The following is a 26,854-nucleotide window of genomic DNA, read 5'->3' as shown; positions in this document are numbered from 1 at the left end:
AGGCATTGCAGGTATTTATTACCTGGGTGGACAGCCACACTGGGGCAACAGAAGTGGGCAGCAGTGTTTTCACATTTTGTGTATGTACAGTCCTTGAAATTTTAGACAGTGAGTCCACACACATCTGGGACAAGTTGCAGAACAGTTCAATTTCCTTGAGTATGTTTTTGAAACTTGGGTTAATGTATACACAGACACACAGACACACAAGTACAAACATGTGCACTGGCACACACAGGAAGGTAGAAATGTGCGCTTACAGACAGTTTGCTGTTTTCAAATGGGTAAAATAACAAGCAGTGGTTATTTTTGACCCATTTATAGACAACAGCTCCTGTGAAATTTGGCCATAGTCAGCCATTACATCAGAACTGTTAGGCGTGAGAAAGCCTTGTTTTACGAGCAGGAAGAGGGTTGTTGGTTTTGACTATTTTCTGTTCCTTGAACCACCCTGGATTTAGTCTCTGCTAACTATACACGTAGCCCATTCTGTCTTGAGATAAAGTCACTAACGCCAACCAACAGTAGGAGACACACAAGAAAGGAATTTTTTTTGTTTACATATTTTGAATATGATTAATTCATATTCCATTCACATAAACTGCAGTTGGAGATTTACTGAATCTGATCGCAGTCTGAGTGAGCTGATCACAAGCAGCAACAAGTAACTGAACCATACAGGTGAAGGGCTGGGCCCAAATGGTCACATGGGGTGAAGGGCAGGAGTTACAAGCCATATCCCACTGACCTGCCTTAGCTGTAGGTCAGCTACAGTACACAAGGGGAAAGAGTATCATTTAGTATCCTAGCCAACAACAGACAGAATACTAATTTCGCCTTTAGCCAATCCAGGCAAATCATTCAGTTACACATATATTTTTTCTTGGAAACTGCCAGGACCAGAAAGAGGCAATGCTTAGTTCTAGCTACATGGTGTGGTCATTTTAGACAACAAATAAAAACCCCAATCTGCAGTTCTGTATGCTGGATTAGTGAGCTCTGATTGGCCAGTGTTCTCAGCCAGTAAGAGGAGCCAAGGGCATTACTGAAGCGTGTCTGTTAGGGTTCTGCACATGACATCATCGTCCTGGAAGACATTTTATTGGGAGGCTTTCTCTCTTGCCACTTAATGAGGAACTGAGAGCCAATGATGTATGTCAGCCCTTTTGTGAAAGAGACGTTGGAAAGACCGTGGTGATCTGCTGTTGCCTCTGTAGGCACTCAGTGGGCTAGGGCAGGAAAAGACAAACAACACATCATTTTGTAGGTTCCCTGCTGAGAAAAGGAGGGTCCCCCCATCTGTCACTGTTCCATTTTCAATTTGGCACATGTTTACTCTGTACTAAAAGCATTAAATGTGACAGTTTTAAAGACTCAAATCATATGCCTGCATTGGGTTTTGGCTGTAATTAAAAACATCCCCTCAAGCCCCATATTCTCTGTGGGGATACCTGATTTTAAAAAGAAGTGCGCACAACCGACTTGAGCATTTTTTGGCCATATGTCGATTATTGTTTAAAAAAGTTATCATGTGCAAACATTTTAGTCAGAGGCAAAAACACAGAATTCCATTCCCTAGGGACTCCAAATGCCTCCCATTCCTCCCACACGATTGGCCAGCCACAGCTACACAACCCCTAATAGGACCCAGTGATGCTGGGGCCAAGGGCGACGCTAAAGGAAGTAACAGCAGAAGGAATCTACAAAGAGGAAATCACACGTGGCGGTTTAAACAGGCCTCTTGCGATTAGCCCGTGCATAAACACCTTCGCTCAGTACATCAGGGGTGCACTCTGCAGCCACACACAGGTGTGGCCGCTGCATGACCGGGCTCAGGCTTCCCCAGGTATGGAATCTCAGATCCGAATCTAAACTGAATCAAACTGCATTGGAGCAGACAACAGAGCGTTTAATCATCCAGTCCTTTTGTAACGCGACATACATGCGGATGTTCACACAGGGATCAACCAACGAACAAACAGGCAGGGTACACAGGCTTCCCCCATGATGGCCTGCCTGCATGTGTGCGTGTGTGTGAGACTGTGTGTGTGTGTGTGTGTGTGTGTGTGTGGGGGGGGGGGGGGGGGGGGGGGGCAGTCTCACACAAAGGGCCCAGTTGTCCACAGGCAGATTTCACCACAATCGTCTCACGTCATGGTCAGGAAATCCACGCCAGTTCATTCACTCTGAGACATCGCACACACTACCAGACTCTACAGAGCTGGTTCCTGTGCATGAATGGGTGTGCACGCACTGCGAGGGAAGGGACTGGATTGTTAGGGCATCAGCACAACAGCTGGGGGGGGGGGCAGGGGTAACACTCGGAACACCTCCTAATCCACATCGGTCATCCTGTTTCAGCGAGGGGTCAGTGTGTATGAGGTAATGCAGCAATGTAATTGAGAAAATTGCTGCTTCTTTCCCAGCGGTTGGAGCTACCCCCCCACCCCCAGGGGGTCCTTGGGCTGGTGTGGGGGAGGGGGGGCATGTTATTCTCCCTCTCCAGCTTAGATCTCGCGCTACAGTTTGTTTAAACAAGAACGTGAGTCTAATCCATGCAGACAGGCCAGGGGCACACAGGCACGGGCTGGGCTCCGCTGCAGAGGAAGCCAGGCCTCCCCTCCTGACCGGAGGTCAGGAACAAAACGAGCCGGCACCGCAGCGCTCCCAGGGAGGCCGCGGCCCCAGGTGGGCCTTTATGCGTCTGTCACCGCAGAGACAGGTCCGGGCCGGGCGCGCGGGCAGGTGAGACGGTGAGCGACATCCTAATCAAACGAAGAGCACTGAGCGGAGAGAGTGGCGATTCCGCTCCCTGTGCGAGCTGCGTGTGTGCCCGCAGAGACACACCTGAGAGGTGAGTCAGGGCTGCTGCGCCTGAGGTCTGTTGTTAGAGTACCTGCATCCCGCATCCCTGTGGATGCCCTGATCACCTGGCTGACTACAGGCCTGCACACACAGGGTCTGATTTAGGGTGTTGTGACTGAGCTGAGGGAAAGGGTGTGTGTATGTGTGTGTGTGTGTGTGAGAGCGTGTGTGTGTCTGTGTCCGTGGGAAGGGGTGTGTGTGTGTGTGTGTGTGTGTGTGCGTGCGTGCACATGTGTGTGTGTGTTTGTGTGTCTGTGTGTGTGTGTCTGTTGTACCATATTGGTCAACGTCTGTGAATACTCGGAAGGGCATGAGTTACAATAAGCATGTTTCTTTGGCAATGCGTGTGTGAATATATCTGACATGCATGTGACCGGTGTGTCTCGTTCACCCACCTGGTTGATGTGCTTGAGTTTGTCGATGATCTGGCTGATGACGGGCTCGGGGCCCCTGTGCTTGGCCTCGGAGCTGTGCGTCGGAACCCGCTTTGATCCTGGAAACCTAGGGTAGGGGCAGGGCGCAGAGACGGGGGCGAGGAGTGGAAGGAGACATGGGAGAAGGAGGAGTAAATCACTTCCAGCTACTCAACATGTGCTTCAGTGCCTGAAATGCATTTATGTTGCTCTTTTTCTGCTCTCTGTACAAAACAGATGTTCACAGATAGACGTTCAGAGTTAGACACTTTATTGGTTTTATTATTTAACAGTTTGCGTAACTCTACCACCATGTTATAGCAGTTTGCCGCTGTGTTTGACCAATGCCCCTAAAACAATTATTGTATTGCCCTCTAGTGGTAGTCAAAATGAACAGCAGCCTTAATAAGACCCTTCCCTTATGAGAGAGAAAATACGAGGACTCTGCAAAGTCCGCGTGGCTGTCTAGAGAAAAGGACGACTTCAAAAAGCCAAATTATTCAAGAAATAACAAGGAACAACATGCCTCCTTTTGTAACACTGTCATTGTGCTTGTTCACTGCCTTAAGAAAGGGAAACTCCTTTAGGCTATAACAGCACAACTTCAACAGCAACACAGGTGCTGATAAAAATATTGGATGAAGTGAAGAGCTCTGTTTTCTGCTGGAGTTACAGCCAAAGAGGTTTAGTGAGGGAGAGACGAGCACACATGCCTCAGGCTCACATGCCTCTCTCTCTCTCTCTCTGTCTCTCTCTCTCTCTTTCTGTCTCTGTCTCTGTCTCTGTCTCTCTGTCTCTCTTTCTGTCTGTCTCTGTCTCTCTGTCTCTCTCTCTCTCCCTCTCTCTGTCTCTCTGTCTCTCTCTCTCCCTCTCTCCCTCTCTCTCTGTCTCTCTCTCTCTCTCACACACACACACACACACTCTCTCTCTCTCTCTCTCCCCCTCTCTCTCTCCCCCTCTCTCCCTCTCTCTCTCTCTCTCTCTCTCCCCCTCTCTCCCTCTCTCTCTCTCGGTTCAAGGTCTTGCGCCAGGTCCTGTGGAATTCAAAGCCTGGAATTATCTCAGGGTTCTCCTGCATCCCAGCATTCCCGCAGGGGCTAAGCGCTCTGCGCATTGAGAGTTTAACCCTTCAGCGCCTCGCGTTCATCTTTATCTGAGGGAATGTCTGGAGGCCCGCCGCAGACAGGTGTGTTTGGACAGCTGAGTCGGACATTAGGCAGCCCCTCTGGAGACTGGGGGCGGATGAAGGAAGGAGCTGGTATTACCCCCGGCTTGCGGTGTTGCGACGGAGATGGCTGCACAGGGGAAAAGCAGGCTGCTGATATTCTCAGCTGCCTGTACTGGGCTATACTCTGCTGTGCATCTCATATGAAGCTCCGGGAAACGTGCACCCAACCAACCATGTGAAGCCAGTAAGAACCTCAGATCAGGAATGTGAAAATAAAGGGGCAGCTTGCCAGCCAATGCAGATGGCATGTAAAACATTCTGTCCTCCTCAGACATGGGTCTCCTACAGAGCACTGAGCTCAAAGTACTTGTAACCACACTCAGTGTAATGTTTATATATTATATTATATATATTATGTATTAAGCCCCATCTCTGAGAGGGAGAGGAGAGAGCATAATTGGCACCACATACACACGTGCGTGTGTGTTTACGTGTGTGTGTGTGTGTGTGTCCACACGCACGTGCGTGCCTGTCCGTCACACTTCCTCTCCGACTGTCAGAGAATCACCAGCATTCCGCATCTAACAAGGCACAGTCTCTGCCCCATGGGGGTACCAAGGTCCCGTGTTCATTCTAATTACCCTCAATTAAAACCCAATTAGCTGTGATGCACAGTGGCAGCGAGGATTCACGGGGGCAGTGTCTGACAGGCTGACAGCAGCACCACACTGACTGTGATGTCACTGACAGCAGCATCATTCTGACAGTTATCAGCACATGAGGGTCCCTGCTACTCCTCCACTGCCCAACCCCCCCCCCCCCCCCTTTCCACCTCAGGACCTGCTATCATTCACCAGCTCATTTCCCCCATATTCATACCGCCCATTAAACCAAATTAAATTTCTAACATTATTTATTCTTCTTATTACCTGGAACGTCAGCTCACCTTCAAGTGTTAATTATCGCATTAATAATGTAGAGACAAGTCATCCATTAATAGGTGAGAGTAAAAGAGATATGGAATAGACAAAACTGAAACAGAAGGAAATTAAAATTTTTATGCCCTCCAGTGTCTGCCCCCCCCGGCGTCCCCCCAGCGTCCCCCCAGCTATGTGTCCTTGATCCAGAGAGCATTTATATTTTTCAGAGCTGAACTTCCTCTCACAAGGGAAATGCACAGAAATGACAGTTTGCAACTTTTTGCAAATATGTAAAGACCTTCCCCCCTCACTTCCATACTGTTTAAGATTCAGATTTGCAATTTGTTGACTGAGGGTGATCAGTATCCTTTTGATGTTAAGATGGCATAAAAAAGAGCAATGCCATAGAGTTCCAGTAGGGGGAGCAATATGACAAGATGACTGAGAAGCAGCAACGTACCCAGGGGAGGCAGACCACTTACAGATGCAGAGGGAAAGTAAGCAAAGCAGCGAGAAAATAGAATGTAAGGGGAAAATAACGGAATAATATTTACGAATGCAATTTTTCTGTTGCTGCAGCAGGCTGCACACGGCTAACGAGTGAGGGGCATCACCCCCCCAGCCATGACTCTCCCGAGCCATCTCTTACACCCTCTCCCCATCCTCTCCCGGCTCCTAATGAACCCCTCAGGGTACCTCTGCCCCCCTGCCACGCTCGTCCCTGTCCCCCCAGGGAGGCAGTAAATCATGGCTCTCTCTCTCTCTCTCTCACACACACACACACACACACACACACACACACATACACACACACACACACACACCAACCCACCCCCCCACCACCCTCACCCCTGCTGCTTCCTCCGCTTCACCCTGAGAGACACTGCGAGAAAGTGTATGTGACACTGGTGACGGAGTGAATTGCTGCCGGTCGCATGCTGAGAGATGGGGAGAGGGGAGGAGGCAACCCACGACAGGGGAAGCCCACACGGCTACGTGCACTCTGTTCTCTCAGCCCAATGTTTAACACCCCCCCCCCCCCCCCCACCGAGGAACACTATGTGTCTGTCCCATTTTTAATGTGTGTATATTAATGCTCTGGAATCACAACTGTATATCTACCAGGTTGAAAAGCCACACTGGAACACACTGACTGAGACAGATACAGGGGGGATTGCGGAGAACATGCTGGAGGAAGGTGAAGCGAAATATTGAAAAGTTCTAATTGGGTTCTGAGGGGCAGGGAAGGAGGCGAGGGTGGACAGAGGAGGAGAATGACAGCAAAGGCCTTGCTAACCAAGACTGGGAAGGGAACACTGCAACAGACACTAATAAATTCACGTAAGACCTCAGGCCAGGATTTACACTCAGAGACGGGGGGAAAGGATCGGGGGCACCAAAACAGCTACTTTCGGTTAAAGCTCGACATTTTCGTCTGACTTGAAGGTTGAACCGTCTTCTCTGTATTTTCCTCATGAACTTCATCAACATATGTTTGTAATATATCAGTTTTCCAGCATTTTCACAAAGAAAGGTGAAATGGTTTAAGCAAAAAAAAAACAAACAAATATGCCACGTTTCTCATTGTTGATCAGGCTGAAGTTATGATGTAATGACGCAGTGGTGATGCAGTACAAATGGGGGAAGGGGCCAGTTCACTCCACACCGTTGCTTCGGACAGTTACTCACCTGTCAGTCACTTCCTGTCCATTCCAGCAGAGGGAGTCGTTGAGCATAGCAGGGTCCCTGCTGCACAGCGCCTCCCCCAGGCCACCATAGAAAGTGCTGAAGCTCTTCAGGCTGTTGATAAACTCCCTGAGCGAAGAACATGAGAGAGAAGTTAGGCGATACTGATGTCTACTAGCAGAGGGACAGACAGAAAGACAGAAAGAAAGAGAGGGTGAGAGTGACCAATAAAACTAAAGCAGTTATGCACACGGTAGCTGAGGCAGAGGAGAGAGAGAAATGTCAAACGCAATCAATGCTAACAGTGACAGTGCTAACTATAACAATGTTAACGGTGGCCCACCATCCCTTTTGTAAAGTAAAATCACTGCTGTTTATTCAACTGCTTATTGTTTCATTAGTGGGTGAGGCAGAGGTTTACCTTACGTCTAGCCTGAAGGGCACGACAAGGAAAGTAGGGGAATAACAGGCATACGGTATGCACTGACAGCAAAAGTGTGTTTGACCTCCTACAAGAGGGGTGACAAATTTAATTCCTGCTAGGCCGTGTGTACGCCCGCTTTCGTTCCAACCAATTACCCCCATCTTAATTGGTCCAATTAGCTAATTAGCGTCATACATTCACACCGACGCATTTCCCAAAATACACTGCAGCAAAAATATTTACAGATTACTGATTAAAAGTGTAGCCTTGAGTGGTGGTTTATCTTTTGCAGAAACGTTAGAAAGGTCAAACTGAGTAATTGGGCTAATTAAGTAATAAAGAGAGCTAAAAGCAGCATACAGACAACCCTCCAGAAACAGTCTGACTCTCCCTTAACTATAACCATGACAGGAATTTTCCATGTCAATGCAGAGAGAAATCCCAGTGCATAGCAACACATCAGCATTAGTTCATAAGCTCTGCTGTCAATATTAATTAAATGGACAGGTCAGAAATTCAGCTTTGTGATATTATGTATAAGATAACTTTTACACTGTGTTGCTGCAGTTATAAGTAATATACACCTGTTGCTTGTTTATGCAGGTGCGTATGTGCATCTGTGTGTGACACAAGGGATCCAGTTTAATTAGATATATATGCCAGCTCACTCAACTCTCTCTATCCTTCATTCACGGTAAGCCTCATACTATGCGTCTTGTTCATATTCTGGCTGGATTCAGCTTTGCTTAGCACTACCCGTTAGTTCATTAGGAATGTCTTTGTTTTAGAGTTTATCAGTGCTGGACTGAAGAAATAAGTAGCACAATTCATCACAGCATTGGTAAACCAGCCCCTTCCTGTCCTCATTATTGTTTTCACATGGTGAGGTCTCACCAGTCAGTAAAGTACCCCATTATAACGCCATTTAATTTAATTAGGCAACATGTGCTGTATGAGCTTACTGGGGGAAAAAAAGCCAGCAGGTCATAAAAGAGCTTAACCATTGAAATATCATGCAGAACAAATACAACAAAAAATGGCAGAAATTCTCAAGTTTGGATTTCGCTGGAAATGGCTGGAAAGAGAACAATCTCTCACAGTTGTGAACTTTGGATTGATGACATCATAATGGAAAATATCCTGTTACAACCCAGAAGGACCTTTTCAGGCTGACAAATTTCTTGTCATAAACGAATGCCATTTTTTATCCCTTTCTTCCTCAGAATTTGACATTTAAAAATGTTTAAACTTTCGGCAATTCAAAGTGTACAAAAAAATCTCAAATGTATAAAAAACTGCACTTGAACTTAACATCAAACCTTAACAAAGAAACAACAAACGTATTACTGGACACTACAGTAACAGTGATCTGGCTAGTTGATGTGATTTCTATGCCTCTTCAGCTTTAAGCCACCTTCATCCCGCTTTTTGAGCCTTCATTTCAGTCTAAAAGGGTACCACCAAAGACCTATTAGTTGTGGAGCTGGTGAGAGTTGTGTATTTCCTCTGTTGCATCCAGTCACAGCTCCACTTCCTCTTGACACAGTATATATGATACACAGTCTGAACCATTAAGAGATTATGAACCAATAATTGTCCATTGCTATTGATTGCCCTACAACATCAGAGTGAGAGAGACCAATTCTGGTCACTGTTTGAGTAGTGAATGCAGCTCGCATGAATGTTCATTCTCCATATTGTCACTAGAGTGGTTAGCATCAGGTCACACCCCAGCGCCAATACCTGCGACGACCGGCCAAGGTCTCTTCCGGGTCAAAGGGCACAGGCTTCGGGCTGCGGTGACCAGTGGAGGCGGGAGTGCGGTCAGCAGGGGGCGCCACTGAGCGAGAGACACGCTGGGAGTAGGCACACATACCGCTCACCTGGGCAGGTGGGAGAAGGGCGCGTATGAGACAGCACAGAAGCACACATTCACAAAGCCAGAGCTTCCTGCAATACCTGCAGCACAGGCCTGGCAAGAGAGCCATGACATTGAGGAAGGAAAATTAAAACCATGTGGCAGCCAAAAACATCCTCTCTCTTTATCAGAAATGTTCACACTCACATTGTCTTTCATCCCTGTTTTGTTTGATTTACTGTTTGTTGCTTTGTTTTAGGGAAAGGGGCGGGGTGGGGGTGTTGTTGGGGGGGGGGGGGGGGGGGGCATGGATTTACATAATAACAAGTCATTCTTCATGAGTAGTTTTCGTGTTGTTTTCAGAATTCACAACTTCTCTATAAGCACAAAAAATGCAAATGAGGTCTTAATTTTCCTGGTAAAGATAAAACACATTGTTTTTATGCGGGACAGCACAATAATAATAAAAAGTCTCTGTGTCTCAGAGATAATGGAACGACGACATTCTTTTCAGGTGCAATAAAAATGCAAATGCTTCTTAATGATTTGCTTGTGGTTTAATGATTTGCCGGCGGTTTAATTTCCCTAGGGGTTCAATTCGGGGCTTAATTCTGCCTCGTAATATTAACAGCTAATTGTGCTCTGCTCCCCTAAGTGAATGTGCTGGTGCCCCCCCCAGCTGAATACTGATGCAGGTTGATAGAACAGACCATCAGAACCGGACATCTTCATCAAAGGGCGAGAGCTCACACACACACACACACACTCATACTCCCACATACACATACACACACATTCACACACTCACGCTTACACATACACATTTACACACATACATGCACACACACACACGCACACATATATGCATGCATGCATACACACATTCACAGATACGCATGCTTGCGTACACACACATACATGCATGCACAGACGCACACATATGCATCCTCAATCATACATGCACATGCACGTGGCTAAACACACATTCACACATGCATGCAATCGTGCAAAAAACCCCAAACACACATACATACACAGATCCACACAGGAAGTTTTCAGATCGGTAAATCAACATGAACATCACATAACACGTTTTAAAAAAAGAAAATGAATGATAATGGAACAACTTGCATCACGCAAGCCACGGAAATGCTTGCATAACTGAGGAGTTAAAGTTGTAAAACAAAGAGATTTGAATATGATGAATGTAGATGCAATTCTGATTCAGTGCATTCCATCTTCAATGCACTAAGCCTCTGGTATCTCTAACTCTCCCCCAAATAAACCACGGGCTCAACAATAATGTTCTCTGACTCTTTCGGCTCCAGGGAAATCATTAGAAGCCAGTTTGCACCACAACCCACAAGAGATTTTTCCCATGTAATTTATTAATTTTATCTTGTGTCTGCTATCCCAAAGGTGATGATTAATGCGATTTTTGCTGTTTTTTTTTTTTTTTGTTACAAAGAACCCTACAAGAGCAGAGGCTCATGGGAGAATCTGATTCAGCACCTCTTCCCCTCCTGATGTTTTTCCCAGGCTCTCTCTAGCAGGGTATTAATATCATCCCAAACTGGTCGAACTGAAATAACAGGATGGTGCGCAGATGAGAGTAGTCACAGAGCACAGAGCACTCGCCCTCAGATATCTTTACGCTAACACAGAGGCGCTGGAGCCGAGCTCCGCGGCTACAGACTCAATCCACATCCACATATGTATGCGCACGGAGTCACTTACATCCTCTCATCCCTCTCAGACACTCACCTAGTGCAAAATCTCCACCCTCTGATCCTTTACATACTCACTCTCTCTCTATATTTCAAACACACAAACACATGCACTCTCTCTCTCTTTCTCTCTCTCTCTCTCACACACACACTCACACCCTCACACACACACACACACACACATACGCACACACACGCACACACACGCACACACACACACACACACACGTCTAACACAAACACACTCCAGCCATTTGTCCATTACACTCATGCTCTCATTTTTCAATTCAGATAATGTCATTAATGTACGGTTATTACAATTTTGATAAGTATATTAAAATCATTATTAACACGAAATATCATAATTCAGTCAAAACAGTGGCTGGTCATAGCAGTACAAACAAAATTACATGAAATGAATTATGAGGAGCTGATGACGAAATGTAGGGATTGATTTGCTTCTGATCAGAGTGGTTACTTTATGTCTCCTGGGCTGTTATGGGTTATGATGTATTGGGCAGCTCAAGGGTTTGTCCTTATCCCAGGAAGATGTGAACTTTTCTGCTGTCCTAAAATCTGGAAAATTCAAGGACCTTCATTTTCTTAAAATAAGTTTTTCTCATTTTTGACTCTTTAAATGTTATGGAACAATATTTCATTCGTAATTATTATCATTAATTTCAATTTTGGAATATTACAGATGGGATAACTCCGACCGCACCTCTTCTGTCTCACAGAGACCACATTCAAAAAATGTTTCTTGGTAGCCAAGATTTTCTTTGCTTGCCTTTGGTGATGACCAAATGTGATCTCAGAGTCATGTACGTAACATCTCTCTCTCACTGATATCGCTGACAGTTTAGAGATACCCACCAAGTGTGTACACTTCTCTAGGGTCAAAAGGAGACCATGTTTGTTTCATGTTTTAGATTCATGCACCAACGTCAATGTCATAATTTGTCAAATAGCCTTGAGCACCATTTAAGCCTCCATAAATATAATATTGCAGCAGAAGTTGTAGAGCCTGCACTTTCAGAATTCAATACTGAACAGAAGTAAAGGAACCAGCCATGATTCTAAAGAATCAGTTTAAGGAACCAAAATTGCTCAGCCAATAAGAAAAGAGAAGGGCATGACTAGAGACCTTTTAAGCCTCCATATGAAATATAGGCTGAAGTACTTACTGTACTGTACTGTACATACTGTATTTACACATCCATAAACATAGTTTGGCTTCTTTTTAAAAGCACCTGTATAACAGTTAAATTCGAAAGATGTTTTTTGCCTTCCTTGCGATCATCCTATATCACCTGTATCACCATTACAGCTCCAGCAGGTCAGGAAGTGTGGCCACAGCTTGACCTACACCTATCCACCTCGGATTGAGAATGTTACTGCGAGAGAGCTGCCAACTGCCATCTACGGTTCCTGAATCTTTGTTTTGTTTTTCCCCATCCAATTCTGTCTATGCTGATAGGTTTTGAATTTTAATGAAATGGTGCTTTGTGCCCAGAAATCACTAGTCCAAGTTTGTCAAAGCAACCTGGTGTTGAATAGAGGCTTTCAGGCATATCTTTATATTACATCTCATTATTGGCACTTAGTGGACGCTCTTATCCAGAGCGACTTACATAGGTTACAGTTTTTACATTTTTACAATGTTATCAATTTATACAGCCGGATTTTTACTGAAGCAATTGTGGGTTAAGTACCTTGCCCAAGGGTACAATAGAAGTGCCCCAGCAGGGGAATCGAACCAGCAACATTTTGGTTACAAGTCCTGCTTCTTACCACTACACCAGCTACACTGCCACCACTAGTACCTTTTTTTACCTGCTACCTGCAGCGGCTGACTTCATATCAGCATGCTAATTATTTACATTAACAGCTAAAACATGAGGTACAAATGACCCTTGAGGTTTCCACTTCTATGTTACAGGCTTAGCCAACCACATAATCGCCTTAGGGAATGGTTTTTTTAGGGTCTTAACTCTCTTACTTGCTTCAAATTGCACTACAAGCGAGCGAGTCCTGAGTCCAAAGAGTATGATATGAGATGCCACTCTTTTTTGGGTCATTATCATCAATGTCAGCCTTATCGATCCTGCATGCACTCATTTATGGTTGTTCAAAATAATTATACAGTGCTTCCATGGAGTGCTTTTAGCATCTTTAGTACTTTCTGCTGACCGAAGAGTGATTGGTGTAATTACTTTGCATAGTCCTTCTTTAATGGCATTAAGTGCCTTGTGAGCTTTGTCTTTTAGTGCGAGCCTTGCCCTGCTAAAGCTCCCTAATATACTCATTTTCAGATCAATGTAGGTGTAATTTGGGGCTGTATTTGCGGGGCTACACTATCATCTAGCTTTCGGAGGATCGACACTTTGGTCTTTTGAAAGGTTTACTGCCAGGGCACAGTTGTGACAGCACTGCTTCAGCAGAGCCATTGTCCGCTGCAGTCGTTTTACAGGCAGCAGCAAAATCAGGCTTTTTGGATGCAAATATTAAACTGTGTCACATTCAGATTACAACCATGAACTAAATCCCTATATGATAATATCCTCATATTTGTTATCAATTTCTTCCTCCAGATGTTACTTCCCTTAGTCATTCCTACCATGCTGGGGACCTAACTCTGTATCAATGTCATGAAAGTGCATAGCATGATGTTTCATGCCAATATTTTCATCACACACATACACACACACACACACACACACACACACACAAGCTCTATAGACCTACTGATAGGCGCACAAGTTCAAAGTCGTGCACACTGTACAAACACAAAACATACACACCTTGGAGAGGCACCTGCACAGAGACACATAACCACAACAAACACTGACACCATTCACTAACCGTATCTGAAAAACAGTTATTCCATCTGCTGCCAGTCAGACCACAACATACTGCAAATGGAGGAGCTTCAGAGCTCAGGCAAGACTAATCACATATCTAAAGGAGCAGTGGATTCATACAGTCACTGCAGGCTGTGATTAACTTTTGTGTGGACACAGGAGTGTGGCCAGATTTTTTAGAGACAGACTGAGAGTGAGAGGGAAACAATGAGAAATGGCAAGAGAGAGAGAGAGAGAAACAGAGAGAGAGCAGAAGTTTGCTGCCAAATGCCTGTCCTTTTGCCACCTCCTGAGAGACAGAGTGCGGAGGTTGTGTTACCGCCGATCCAACTCACAGTTCTCATGAGTGTGACCCGTTCTGCCGGGTCGCCTGATCTTTTCTACAGCTAAAGCCCTCTTCTGCTTCATGCCGTCGTTCACTTGGTTAACACGGTCATGTAATCCACACTTATTTAATATGGTAAAGGCGGAGGTGGTGGATGCAACAGTAAGGTACAACACCGCTACATGTTCTATTTCATTTAATTTCATGCACTAGGATGCACTAGACTTTAATGGTCTTTGGCAGCACTGGTGTACTGATGCCATGATTAAGTCTTAATTCTATGACGGGAGAGGTCAGGATGGCTCCCTGGTTTCCTCTTTTACCCCTGGGCTTTCACTTCAAACTCTCTCGTTCTCTCTCTCTCTGCCTCCCTATGTGGCTGGATCTCTCACACTCTCTTCTGCGCAGTAACGGGTAAAAATAGAGCTTCATAAATCATGCATCTTCTCTCAATGCAGCACCAAAGAGAAAGAGAGAGAGAGAGAGAGAGAGAAAGCAAGGGAGGGAGAGGGAGAGAGAGAGCGAGAGGGAGAGGGGAAAAAAGAAAAGGAAAATACAGAGTGAGGTGGGAGGGAGAGGAAAAGAGATGCAAAGGAAAGACAACAAAGTGGCAGGCGAACGGGAGGCCCAGTGAACGAGCAAGGGGATGGCAACGGTGCTTCTCCTTCGCTGTTCTCACGCGGAAGGCGGGTTTCAGCCCGAGAGGTGAGAGTAAACAGGAACTCTGAGATCGCGTGCCGGGAAAAGGAGGCCGTGGAATACGAGGAAACGCTGAGGTCCTCTGTGGCCGGCCGGCGGAGGATGCAGGCTGTTTTTATAGCCGCTAAACACCAACACCTCTGAGGCGTCCCTCTTGTACAGATTCAATTTGTCTGTCACCTGCGGCAACCAGGGACCTCCATTAAAGCAGTTAATGTCAGTGACAATAAACAAAGATCCCCTTACAACCACTTTCTCCCCATCTGTTACATGCAAACATACTTCGCATGCATACACATACATGCACACACACACACACCCACACACACACACGCACGCACACAGGCACGCACGCATGCACACACACACAACACACGCACAAACTTAATATCGCAATCCACTTACACCGGAAATGCCAGGATCTGCATAAATCCTATACATCTGTTTGAGAGAGTAAGTGTGCTAAACACTGCCTTTGTTTGGTCATTTTGCCAAAGGAATTATTATATTGTTTATTATTATGTTGTTCATTTACTAAGCCATTTAAAATAGCTACCAGCGGGATTTTGTGTGTTATTCCCAAGAAATCAACACGCAAAAGAACAATAGTATGATAAATAAGGCTGTTTAGAAAACAAACACTCACACTCTCAGAAGTATATCTGATATAAAAATCAGAATTATCATCAATTCATGGACAAATATAAAACAGCTATACAAATATTAATGGAAAAAATTAGTAATGAAGGAAAAAAAACCCAAAACCTAACTACAAGAAGCCTTTCCCTACTTTATACAAAATACAACAGCGTGCAATAAAATTTACAATCTTTGTTGGAGAGTACTTATTCTTCAGCCACTGCTCACATGTCTCTGCACAACACAACACCAGCTTCAAACAGCCTCCCTCCCGGAGGATCTGTGCCCAGAAGCCACTGAGCCGCATGTTTGCGTATCAGTGCTGAGAACATCCCCACAGGCCGAGTGTGTCCTGACTCAGAGTGTGGAGAGGGAGTGAGGGGAGTCAGGAGGCTGGGAGAGGGGAAGAATGGAGCTGCATCCTTCCCCCAAACTCAGAGGTGACTGTCTGAAATGTACATTTAGAATACGTTTACATTTATCCATTTGGTAGACACTTTTATCCAATACGACTTACAAGTGAGGCAGAGTACAACACAAGCAAAAGCCATACAAGGAGTCACAGTAATAGAAGTGCTGAGTGACCGAGTTTCAATAGTTGGCCATATGAGGGACAAGCTAGCTGGTAGAGACAGAAGGGCAGTTTAGGGTTTAGGACATAAGAAGCTGCTTTAGATGGTAGTGATTCAGGTGATCAGGTGAGCGCGGAACAGTTGTGTCTTCAGATGTTTCTTAAAAATAGTGAGGGACTCGGCAGAACGGATGAAATGTGGAAGGACATTCGACCATCGAGGGACAATGGCAGGGAAAGTTCAGGATAGTGAACGTACACAGTTACTGTCGCATTTCCTCTTGTCTGTCTGATTACAGTTTGATGGAATTAGAGCACCCATCATGGAAATGGTGTCTGCATATCCTCGGTAATGAGGTAGACTTCAGTGCCCTCCTTGAATATGCATAACAGCTGAGGGGCTCAGGCACTCAGCCACTAGGGGGCCGGGCTGAGTGCCGCCACTTTATTAAGCAATACAAAGGAATTCAATTTAACACTGCCATCCTCATTAATCAAACTTCCAGGCATCAAATAGCAGAAGAGTTCGCATTACCCAAACTCTGTTGGACCGCAATCAACTAATTGTGTCAATTACATCGCTGTTCATTAAGGTGTCCAGTCAAGCACGTAAAAATCTTTCTTCCAACAAACAGCTTCTCAGCAGACACAACTGCAAGCACACACACAAATTGGTCACACATTTATACAATTATAACTGCAACGGCAGTGAGACACGTACCTCAAACTTGCGCAAACACATAACCTTGCCTACATTAGCACACAATCAGCAGTGGCTCAAAGTCACACACACACACACACCTGAGAACCCACCTCAGCACAACAACAAACACAGCCCCCCATGCACACACGCAGACTTACACATTCACACTCCCATACACACACATACACACACACACACACACACACACACACCTGCACACCCACCTCCACATAACCACAAACACAGACCGCTTTTTACACATGCAGACTCACACATATACATTCCAACACACACACACACACACACACACACACACACACAGAAAAAACAGAATGACTGAGGTCAAACCCCGATGTTAATAAATAATGTGCAGTGAGTGAGGACCCCAGGCCACCGGTGGGAGACACATTGTGAGAGTGAAAAGTTCAGCACAATCCCACACAGGAAAAACAGCTACCGTAACCACCTCAGTGGAAAGTGCTAAATATTTAATAGCTGCCTCCCCCTTACTTGGAATGCACGCATAGCACCAACTCATCTGTTTTATTGCAGTTTAAATGTGCAAGACTTCACTTTAAAGGCATTTACCTGCCAGAGAGAAAGTTTCTCCGCACACCAAGCAACGGGCCTCTTTCTAAGAAGCTCTGAGGTTTTAAACGCAATACAGGACTGTATTATATGTTAGTGTGCCTGAGTGTATGTCTGTGCATGGAGCTTGACATATACCAAAAAGGTACTAAACAAACATTCCAGTTTACTCTGACACCTTGTATTGTATGTTATATTACCATGAGTGTATGCTAGTCTGTATAGCTGGTCATACCCGAACAAGGCACGACAACAAACACACCAGTTTACCCTGACATATTGTATTGTATGCTACATTAATGTGATTGTATGCAGGTCTGTATAGCTGGTCAGCAGTGTGGTGTAGTTCTAACTGAAAGATTGCTGGTTTGATTCCTCTCTCTCTCTCTCTCTCTCTCTCTCTCTCTCACACACACTCTCTCTCTCTCTCTCTCTCTCTCTCTCTCTCTCTCTCTCTGGTGTGTGTTCAGGCTTTAGCAGATCTGAAGAAACCAAGGCCAACTTCAACCTTCTGCACTGCATCTGCAGATGAGTCTACAGGGCCCACAGACACTAAGGCTCCGTGAGGGCCCCTTGCCTGATTATGCTGTCATGTACCAAAAAGGCACTTAAGCAAACATACAGGTTTACCATAACACACACACACTTGAGCACAAACACATGTATGCATGCACACACACATATCACATATCACACACATGCAGACATGCATGCAAGCATGCAAAAAACCCAAACACACATACATACACAGATCCACACAAACACACACACACACAAACACACACACATACATACACACACTCTTACCATGGTGACGAGGCGGCTGCGTGCGGCGAGGGCGTGGCGGAGCGCCAGGCGGACGAGCGCGTGCAGACGCAGCACCACCGTCTCCATGTCCTGCTCTCCCCGCATGGCCCCGCCCAGCGCAGCCAGCCCCTCCACGTACCCCCGCCAGTGGGGCTGCACCTCGGCCGCCCCTCCCAGGCAGCCCTGCATGACGGACAGGCAGAAGCCGCGGCAGGGCCGGGCGGCCAGCAGGCCCTGGCAGTGCGGGCAGTACCAGAGGCGGAGCAGAGCGCGGCCGCAGTCACGACCGGGCCGCAGGTGCACGGTGGTGTTCACCACCTCGATGCCCAGGTTCAGCGCCTGCAGGAAGACCCGCGTGGCCAGCAGAGAGCGGGACAGGCGCGTCATCATCAGCTTGGGGTACGAGCCGAAGGCCCCCGCGTCCCTCCAGGCCCCGCGCAGGCACTCCTCGGAGACGGCCGCCCCCTCGGAGGGCCCCAGGAGGCGCCGGTACGCCAGCGGGAAGAGCCGGGTGAAGAAGGAGGTCACCATGTCGTCCACGCTGGAGTCCGAGCCCAGGATGTAGAGCGAGATGTCCAGGAAGAGCTGGCCCACCGCTGCGTTGGCCCCGCCTCCCAGGCCTGGGAACTCCTCCCTCAGCATCAGCAGAGTGGAGTTTCGGCCGTGACGTAGGACCATCTCAAACGCCTCTGGAGAAGCAAAAGAAGGTACACACAATGTAGCATCAGGTAGACACTAAAGGCTTATGGGTGTTGCACACAGATGTCACCCCCAGTAATAAAGCACTGAGCCATATATACTAATCCGGTGTACTGATGCGCCAGGATGGCTGAATCTCATTTTCTGGCTGAATCTTTTCTGCTGTTTCATATAAATGAATACGTAATTGTAGGCGTTTCCTATGGGAAAGGGCAAAACAGAAGGAGGAGAAAATGCTAATAGATGATAGTGAAATAATTAATGCAATTTACCAGGATTCAAAGCAATTACACGAAACATAATTGCACATGTATATTAATACATAGGGGAGGCAGATGTTAGACTTAGTGCTAACGTGCGCTATTGTAATGGCTACTGTCATCGTAGCCAGAAGGCGACTATGAATCTTGCCATCTCTCTTTTTATCTCATCAACGGTTCTTTTTGGGTTTTTCCCCCACTGCATTTGTCCTTTCTGTATCACATTTCTGCTTGCTGTACTGGTATTTTGCTGCCGCAGAGCTGCAACGTGCTGGTTCACCTCTTCCACCAACAGCACCAGCTCTTCTGGCTCAAATTAAATTTTTTGCTTGTCATGAGCTGGTGTCCAATCGTGCATCTAAATCCGCCATGACTGAAATCAAATCACCCCACGTGCAGAAATATTTTATGGAAGGAATGCAACTGTCTTTGTTGACCTAATTACTGTTAGTAGATCAGGTGCAAAAAGGAAAAAAAACACTGCATGTGCAATTACTTTAATAATGCAAGCAAAAGAGTAGCCATTATCATAACTCTTAGCAAATCAGGCCCCACATGTTAGGTGGCAGTAACGGCATAATCCTCTTCGCGCAAAGAACCTTCGAAACTTTAAATTGAGCCTCCTGTTCTTATGTGACAAGACAAACATACTTCTGAAATTAACACCATCATATACAACATATGTATGCACTGTAACATGCTTACACTGGGAAGAGTGGACACGTCCACCACAAACTACCAGCTGAAGAAATAAACAGCCAGTGAAAAATCATATCGCATAACGAACTCGGATCTCACTGTGACCTTTCCACATAAAAATGTAAGCATATTTCAAGGGTCTTAAGGACTTTAAAGCAATGTTTTAATCCTGATTTGAGTCACAGCAGAGGAGCTGGTCCAAAGCGATGTTTTTTAAAAAACTATTTAGAATAAAAAGGAGAGAAAGGGAGGAGGAGATGATTTGAAGAAGGAAAATAATCAGATGCATTTTTAAATGATGTGGAAAAAAAAATGTTTTGAGGCAGCGAAAAAGAAGTCTTATCAGCAAAGTGGCAAAAAGGCCAGAGCACCCAAATCCGTTCTGTAAAGAGGGGTATGAATTACAAAGGATTAACTGCCACAAAGAGAGGGGAGTTTTTTTGGGGGGGGGAGTTGGGGGGTTAGGTTACTCCACCGGGAAACGTGATTTTGTGGTGGTATAGAGGTGGATGAGTTATGGGGGGCAGTAGGGAGATGAGACATGGCATTGTCCTTTTGAGAAGCAGACACCTATTTTGGGCTGTGTGCATTCTGCAGTATCCATTGCACACATGCCTTTATCATTTGTTAAGCAGGTTGAGTACCCTGATCAAGGATACAGCAGTACCTCCCCCTTCCTGACGATATTCCCAATGACCACAGCCACACAGCTTGATTGATACTGTCTTCAGCTGCTTTCCTCACAACCTAGAAATGCCCTAGTTACACTAACAAATGGGATACCTACGAGTCCCTCTCGTCAGATGCTATTGTAGTCCAAATGCATGTCAGCTCTAACAGAGACAGAAATATGAAGCATACCGCTGCTGATGACCAGTGTGTGAGAAACATGCTGATTCCACTGTTTCCACATGGACCCAAGGGACCGAAATGTTACAGACTGACAGAATACAGGATTGTAGTGAGATTTGCACGTAGCCTGACTGCTAAACCCCACGAGCAACGGCTAATGAGCACTCAGAACAATTACCCCTGTTTTTGCATTATTACATTACATTATACGTTATTGGCATTTAGCAGACGCTCTTATCCAGAACAACTTACATCAATTACAGGTTTTTACAATGTTATCCATGTATACAGCTGGATATTTACTGAGGAAATTGTCAGTTAAGTACCTTCCCCAAGGGTACATCAGCAGTGCCCCAGTGGGGAATCGAACCGGCAACCTTTCAGTTACTGAATTGAACTGAACTGTTACTGAACTACAGCAAAGTCCTGCTCGTACTCCTACTTTTCCTATCAATTCTTCATTTAATGTGACCTGTTGTGTCACATAGCAGTGAAAATATCAAATATAACTTTAAAAAAACGGAGAGTGCACATGCCACTCTTCATTAAAGGAAGTTTAACGACAAACCAACGGAGAATTTAGCTCAGCTCAGAATTTTGCACGCTCAGCTGTCAAATTATGTCCAATAAACTTTGTGAAGAAAATTAAATAACTGCTACTGGAGTTAAAGTAAAACATCAATACTAATATTTGAAATAAAAAAAACAAACAAAATCAATTGTAAATAAACTTGTAAGTCACAAGGTCCAATGAATTTTTGCTGAGGAACAGAAGTGTGTTCACAGTTTGGTTTGGTTTTACAGTTACATTACAGTCATTTAGCACACTCTTACCCAGAGAGACTTACACAGTTTACAATTTTTACATGTTATGCATTTATGTAGCTAGATATTTACTGAGGCAATTCTGGGTTAAGAACCTTGTCCAAGGGTAGAGCAGTAGTGCCCCAGCAGGGGACTCAAACCAGCAACCTTTCAGTTACAAAGCCTGCTCCTTACCATTATACTACACTATACTACATCACAGTACATTATACTACAGGGGTTCTCCCATACAGAGGTTCTCCCATACAGGGGTTCTCCCATACAGGGGTTCTCCCATACAGGGGTTCCCTCATACAGAGGTCCTCCCATACAGGGGTTCCCTCATACATAGGTTCTCCCATACATAGGTTCTCCCATACATAGGTTCTCCAATACAGGGGTTCTCCATAGAGAGGTTCTCCCAAACAGGGATTCTCCCATACAGGGGTTCCCCATACAGGAATTCTCCAATACAGGGATTCCTCATACAGAGGTTCTCCCATACAGGGGTTTCCCATACAGGGGTTCCCCAATAGTGCAAGAGTTTCCGGCTGTTACCTTTTTCCACGTGACCCCGGTGCTGTATTCAGCAGGGGCAGCTATTTGCAGGATACTCACTCACTGTCTTGAACACTGCTAATGTTATGCTTGTTCTGGCCTGGTCTGTAAAGAAAAAGTCAGGATTACAGAGCCGTGGATCAAGGAAAGCTGCAGTTCAGTCATAACATTGTGATGAGTGAAAAGCATCATGGCAGTTTAGCATAGTGGTAAGGAGCAGGTCTCGCAGTCGAAAGGTTGCTGGTTTGATGCCTCACTGCAGCACTGCTGTTGTATTCTCGGGCAAGGTACTTAACCTACAACTGCCTCAGTCAGTATCCACCTGTATGGATAATCTGTCAAAAAACTGTAACCTATGTAAGTTGCTCTGGATAAGAGCATCTGCTAAATGACAATAGTGTAATGTAACATGAACAGCCATTTTAAAAATTAATGAGCTGGAAAATATTGACAAGTGCGCTGTAAGTGTTACAAAAAGTTAGAGACAGTTGATATGTTGTCCCAGACTGAGTAGTTACTAATGCCAGTGTTGTTGGTAACTAATTTATGTATTATTGAACTAGCAAATGCAATTTAATTTTTATCCAACCAAGTGCCGGCAAGACAATACGCTCAGAAAACAGCCTGTTTTGAACATCTATGTGTAAATTCAACACAAAAAGAACAATTTCACAGGTAACAGTAGTAAAACATTTAGGTATCATTTTGGATTCACTTTGGATTCATTTGCCGAAGGGCATAAACAACAAGATTAAATTGTTTTAGGTTAATTAGAAACAGTTTGGCTTCTGACACTGGCCAATTATTTATGCATTCCATGATCTTTTCTCAGTTAGTCTTCTGCTTCACATCATGTTCTCGGGCTAATCTGGCAATACGCGAGTCTATAAAATTACTTTACAACCAGGCAGTAAAAACATTGGATAAAAAGCCATTAAGGTATGAACCTAAGGGAGCCCCCGCAAGGGAGACTGCCACATCATAAAGCACAATATTTAAAGTTTATTATTGTTTATGAGACGCTCCAGTGTGAGACTTGATTTTTTGTTGCATGATAATGCTTCACCAATTTTTTGTAAATTCAAGGAAACTTAAAAAGGTTTGGCTGAAATAACATCCTTGCCTTCGTATTTAAATGTTTACAGACAGACAGACAGATGCTGCTTATGTCCTTGATAAGACCAAAAAAGCTAGACATGAATACAGTGAGAGCCACTGTTGGTGAGCCAAACCCCTGGGGGTTGTTTGTCAGCAGAGAAAGGTGGTTGATGTCCATACAAGCTTGAAGACTGAAGTGATTGAGTGAAAGGCTTTGTTCCTCTATGTCCCTGCCTCAGTCACCACGGTAATGTGGCTCGTCTCACGTCCGGGTGTAGGATGGACTCCTCTACCTCCTTCTGCTTGTCCTTTCTAGTCTATCCAGTGGCCTGCTATAAAGCGGCAGCTTGTACGGCCCGGCTCTGCCGCTGGCATTACTGGGCACAGAACAGACACCGGAGTAAATCCCTCCAGCTTGCAGCATATGCAACCGCAGAAAACAGTCATATTGCACTTCAAACACCGGACCTGTTAACTCCCTTCCCTCCCTGCATCAGAGGATAAACAGTGTGTGTGTGTGTGTGTGTGTGTGTGTGTGTGAGAGAGAGTGTGTGTATGTAGGACAGTGGTGGTGACAGGGGTTAAGGACAGGGGTGTAGCCCTGTGTTGACGTCTGGGCTGTTTTCCTGCTGTGCCAGAGTCGTTTGTGTTTGTGATCAATGTGTACAGGGACACACATACTGACATGCAGCACCAGCAGAGGAGTGGACAGAGGTGAGAGCTGCGGATACGCACAAGTACTCGCGCACACACACACACGTGCAAACACACACGCACACACACACACACACACACACACACACTCATAAACACTCATACGCACATCAACACACATATACACATAAACACACATATGCATGCACACGCACACACACACACACACACACACACATACTTGATTTTTTGCTCATCAAATCCAAACGCCTCTCGGTTACATAGTTTGGGGTTTGTACAAATGGAGGGAGAGACAGACATATACATAGAGGAGAGAAAGTTTGTTCATATACTTCATACTTTCCTCATCAATTTCTGAGGAATGCCTCGAGAAGACAGTCATGTGACTAAAAAAAAAAGCTTAGTGTATCACTTGCAGACCTGGTGCAGAAATATAGAATTTAATGGCTATGGAGGTTGGCTTTTTAACCTGGAAGAGGGATGCAGGCTCTTAGCAGCTGGGGCATAGAGATCAGGGTAATAATCATTGCCTCCCCATTTCCCGCATTTATGTTTCAGTTCTTTGCACATTACGAGGATCGGGTATCGTCTAATGGAGGGAGGCTGTTTTAACTACAGGTACTCGCAATGGACCCTGCAACTGAATCGGTTGATGGGAGAAGCAAGGTCTGGTACCCTGGCCTCAGAGACGCCGCCGTGGAGATGAGTTATGTGACTTTCCCTATGAAGCTAAGGATGCCCAGTGGAGGAAAAAATGCTGGGTGAGAGGCAACCAGTAGAGGGAGCTAGAGGGCCCCTCTTGTCAACAGATGCTAAGGGACATACTGCATGTTTTCATATGTAACCTGTGGGACTTTCCATCTGTGCAACTTGAGTATTTTATAGGGTTCAAAAGCCTAATCAAGGTATCTAGTGAAGAGATCCAGAGATCCAGTAGCGAAATGCAGAACCCACTGGTAATTTGATTTATTGAGGTTTAAGAGGTAACTACCGCTAATCGACTCAAGCACCATCTGTAAGGTATTGCATGACATGACAACAGGAAGACTCCACAGATTCAGAGTTTAGTTTACATGCACTCAAGCCATCTGTCAAAGCAACCAATGGCAGTGCAGTTAAGTGTCCATGAAACACCACAGTCATGGTCCTACAGCAGGCCCAAGGCATGATTCTTTGCCCTGAGATCCCTGACGGATCACTGAAGACTCCCATCCCAATAGACAGGTGGGGACTGTGGTGAATGTGAAGAGTAAACACCAGTGACATATAATTACTGTATTGGCAGAAAGTTCTGTTTTATTTGTGGAAAAGCGACAAGGAGATGTCCCAAATGGGTGTCTACACTTGAATGTCACTAACTGGAAAAAAGATAACAATCTGCAAGTACATTTCGCCTTTCATCCCTCCTTGGTGATAGACGGCAGCCATTTTGGACCACACATCAATTGAGGTGGAGTAGGAGGGATTCTTTTAGCCAGTTTGCCTGGGGGATGATGACGTGGCCAGCGTTAGAGATCCGTATTGGGAATCTGACCAGCTCAGCCATGGGATTCTTGGCTGACATGGGATTCTTAATAGTGAGTTGGATCCTCTGTCTAATGCCTCATCCGAGGACATTGTACACTGCACCACAGAATGGTCGTCACAGCATAGGACCATTGCTTAGTCCAGAGAGAAGACTGCCCCCTAGAGGCCCACCACCAATACTTCCAGTGACACCCTGGTTCTCTCCTCTAGCCATTTTGCAGGAGAAGGAACTCAGAAAGAAACTGCTGCTCGCCCTATCCCTTGCATATGCCTGACCCTTCCCTTTAATGAGCTGAGCCATTCCAGTGATTCCTTCACTACGGCGAAAGTGCACACGTGTTCACTGCCGCTACATCAATCAGGGGGTTCGTGCACTCATTATCCCCCCAGCAGAAATCATCAATAAATTACCCATGCAATAGGACTAATCAATTTCCCTGATGAAGTGTCACCTCTAGCTGCCACAGAGACAGATGCAGGACTCTGCCCCACCTGGCCCTTCCACTACAGCAACACAGATAAGGGCTAAAACGCACATTTAAGTTAAATAACTTCACAGTTCCACACAATCCACATCCTCGTAAATCATAGCAACATTAGTTCATTACCACTCACACAAGCACACACATGCAACACAAACACACAAACCTTGCAAGCAAACACATACATATCACTGCTATTGATTCTGGTTCTCGGTTGGTCCGACGTGGGAGTGATGTCTTCTCTCCGTAATTGGACCGAACAGCAGACCTGAGAGCACCCGTATCGCCGGCCTCTCGCCTGGCGCTCTCAGTTACTCCGAGGGCTGCTGTTTAACTCGCCTCAGCACCGTAATTGATGTGGAGCGGAGAGTCGGCAGGGGGTGGGCTTCTTCCAGGAAGGGAGCGAGGCAGACTGCTGGTAAGCCCTGGATAGCATCTCTCAAACCACACGGCCCCGGACATGGCATTGAATTACTCACCGGCGCAGCCTGACAGACGCAGATAAAGGAGGATCGCACACGCAGACAGATAAAGAGTTAGGGAGCTGAGAGTGAGGCGGGGACAGGGAGACAGATGGACGGACAGATAGAGAGAAGCTGGCATATCCTTTATGAGTGTAAAAAAAAAAACGCTCAGCATGGGTGCAGATACCCAAGTGTTGGGAGCTGATAAGGAAATGGGGACAGACAGAAAAACAGACAGACAGATGTACAGATGAACAGGTGTCCAGATATTAAGGGAGCAGACCTCAATCAGCAATGAAAGAGTCAAGCAAGCTGGAAAACTTCAGAGGACTGACATTGGGGGTTTGTGCTTCCGAGCGTCTTTGTTTGCTGTTTGCCACAATGACCTTGGGTCATGTGGTCGCCGAAGGCTACAGCTGAGCTTGGTCTCGGAGCCCCGGTTTCAGTCCCAGACGCTGATGTGAGCTCACTCGAGCGGCGTA

General features: G+C 45.7%; 1 protein-coding gene across 1 annotated transcript in view; it reads right to left on the bottom strand.

The window, feature by feature from the left end:
• gpc3 (glypican 3) overlaps positions 1-26,854 on the bottom strand; it is an 88,346-nt gene that overhangs the window by 22,469 nt on the left and 39,023 nt on the right. Inside the window, exons 3-6 of the mRNA XM_036549149.1 lie at positions 18,255-18,943; positions 9,220-9,359; positions 7,056-7,181; positions 3,261-3,366 (exon numbers count right to left, since the gene is read on the bottom strand). Coding sequence (XP_036405042.1) covers positions 3,261-3,366; positions 7,056-7,181; positions 9,220-9,359; positions 18,255-18,943 — 1,061 coding nt within the window. The remainder of the gene's footprint in view (positions 1-3,260; positions 3,367-7,055; positions 7,182-9,219; positions 9,360-18,254; positions 18,944-26,854) is intronic.

This window comes from Megalops cyprinoides, chromosome 16, assembly GCF_013368585.1.
Source record: "Megalops cyprinoides isolate fMegCyp1 chromosome 16, fMegCyp1.pri, whole genome shotgun sequence".
Taxonomy (NCBI): domain Eukaryota; kingdom Metazoa; phylum Chordata; class Actinopteri; order Elopiformes; family Megalopidae; genus Megalops; species Megalops cyprinoides.
Note: the sequence above shows the minus strand (reverse complement) of the source record. Positions and strands in the feature narration are given on the sequence as shown.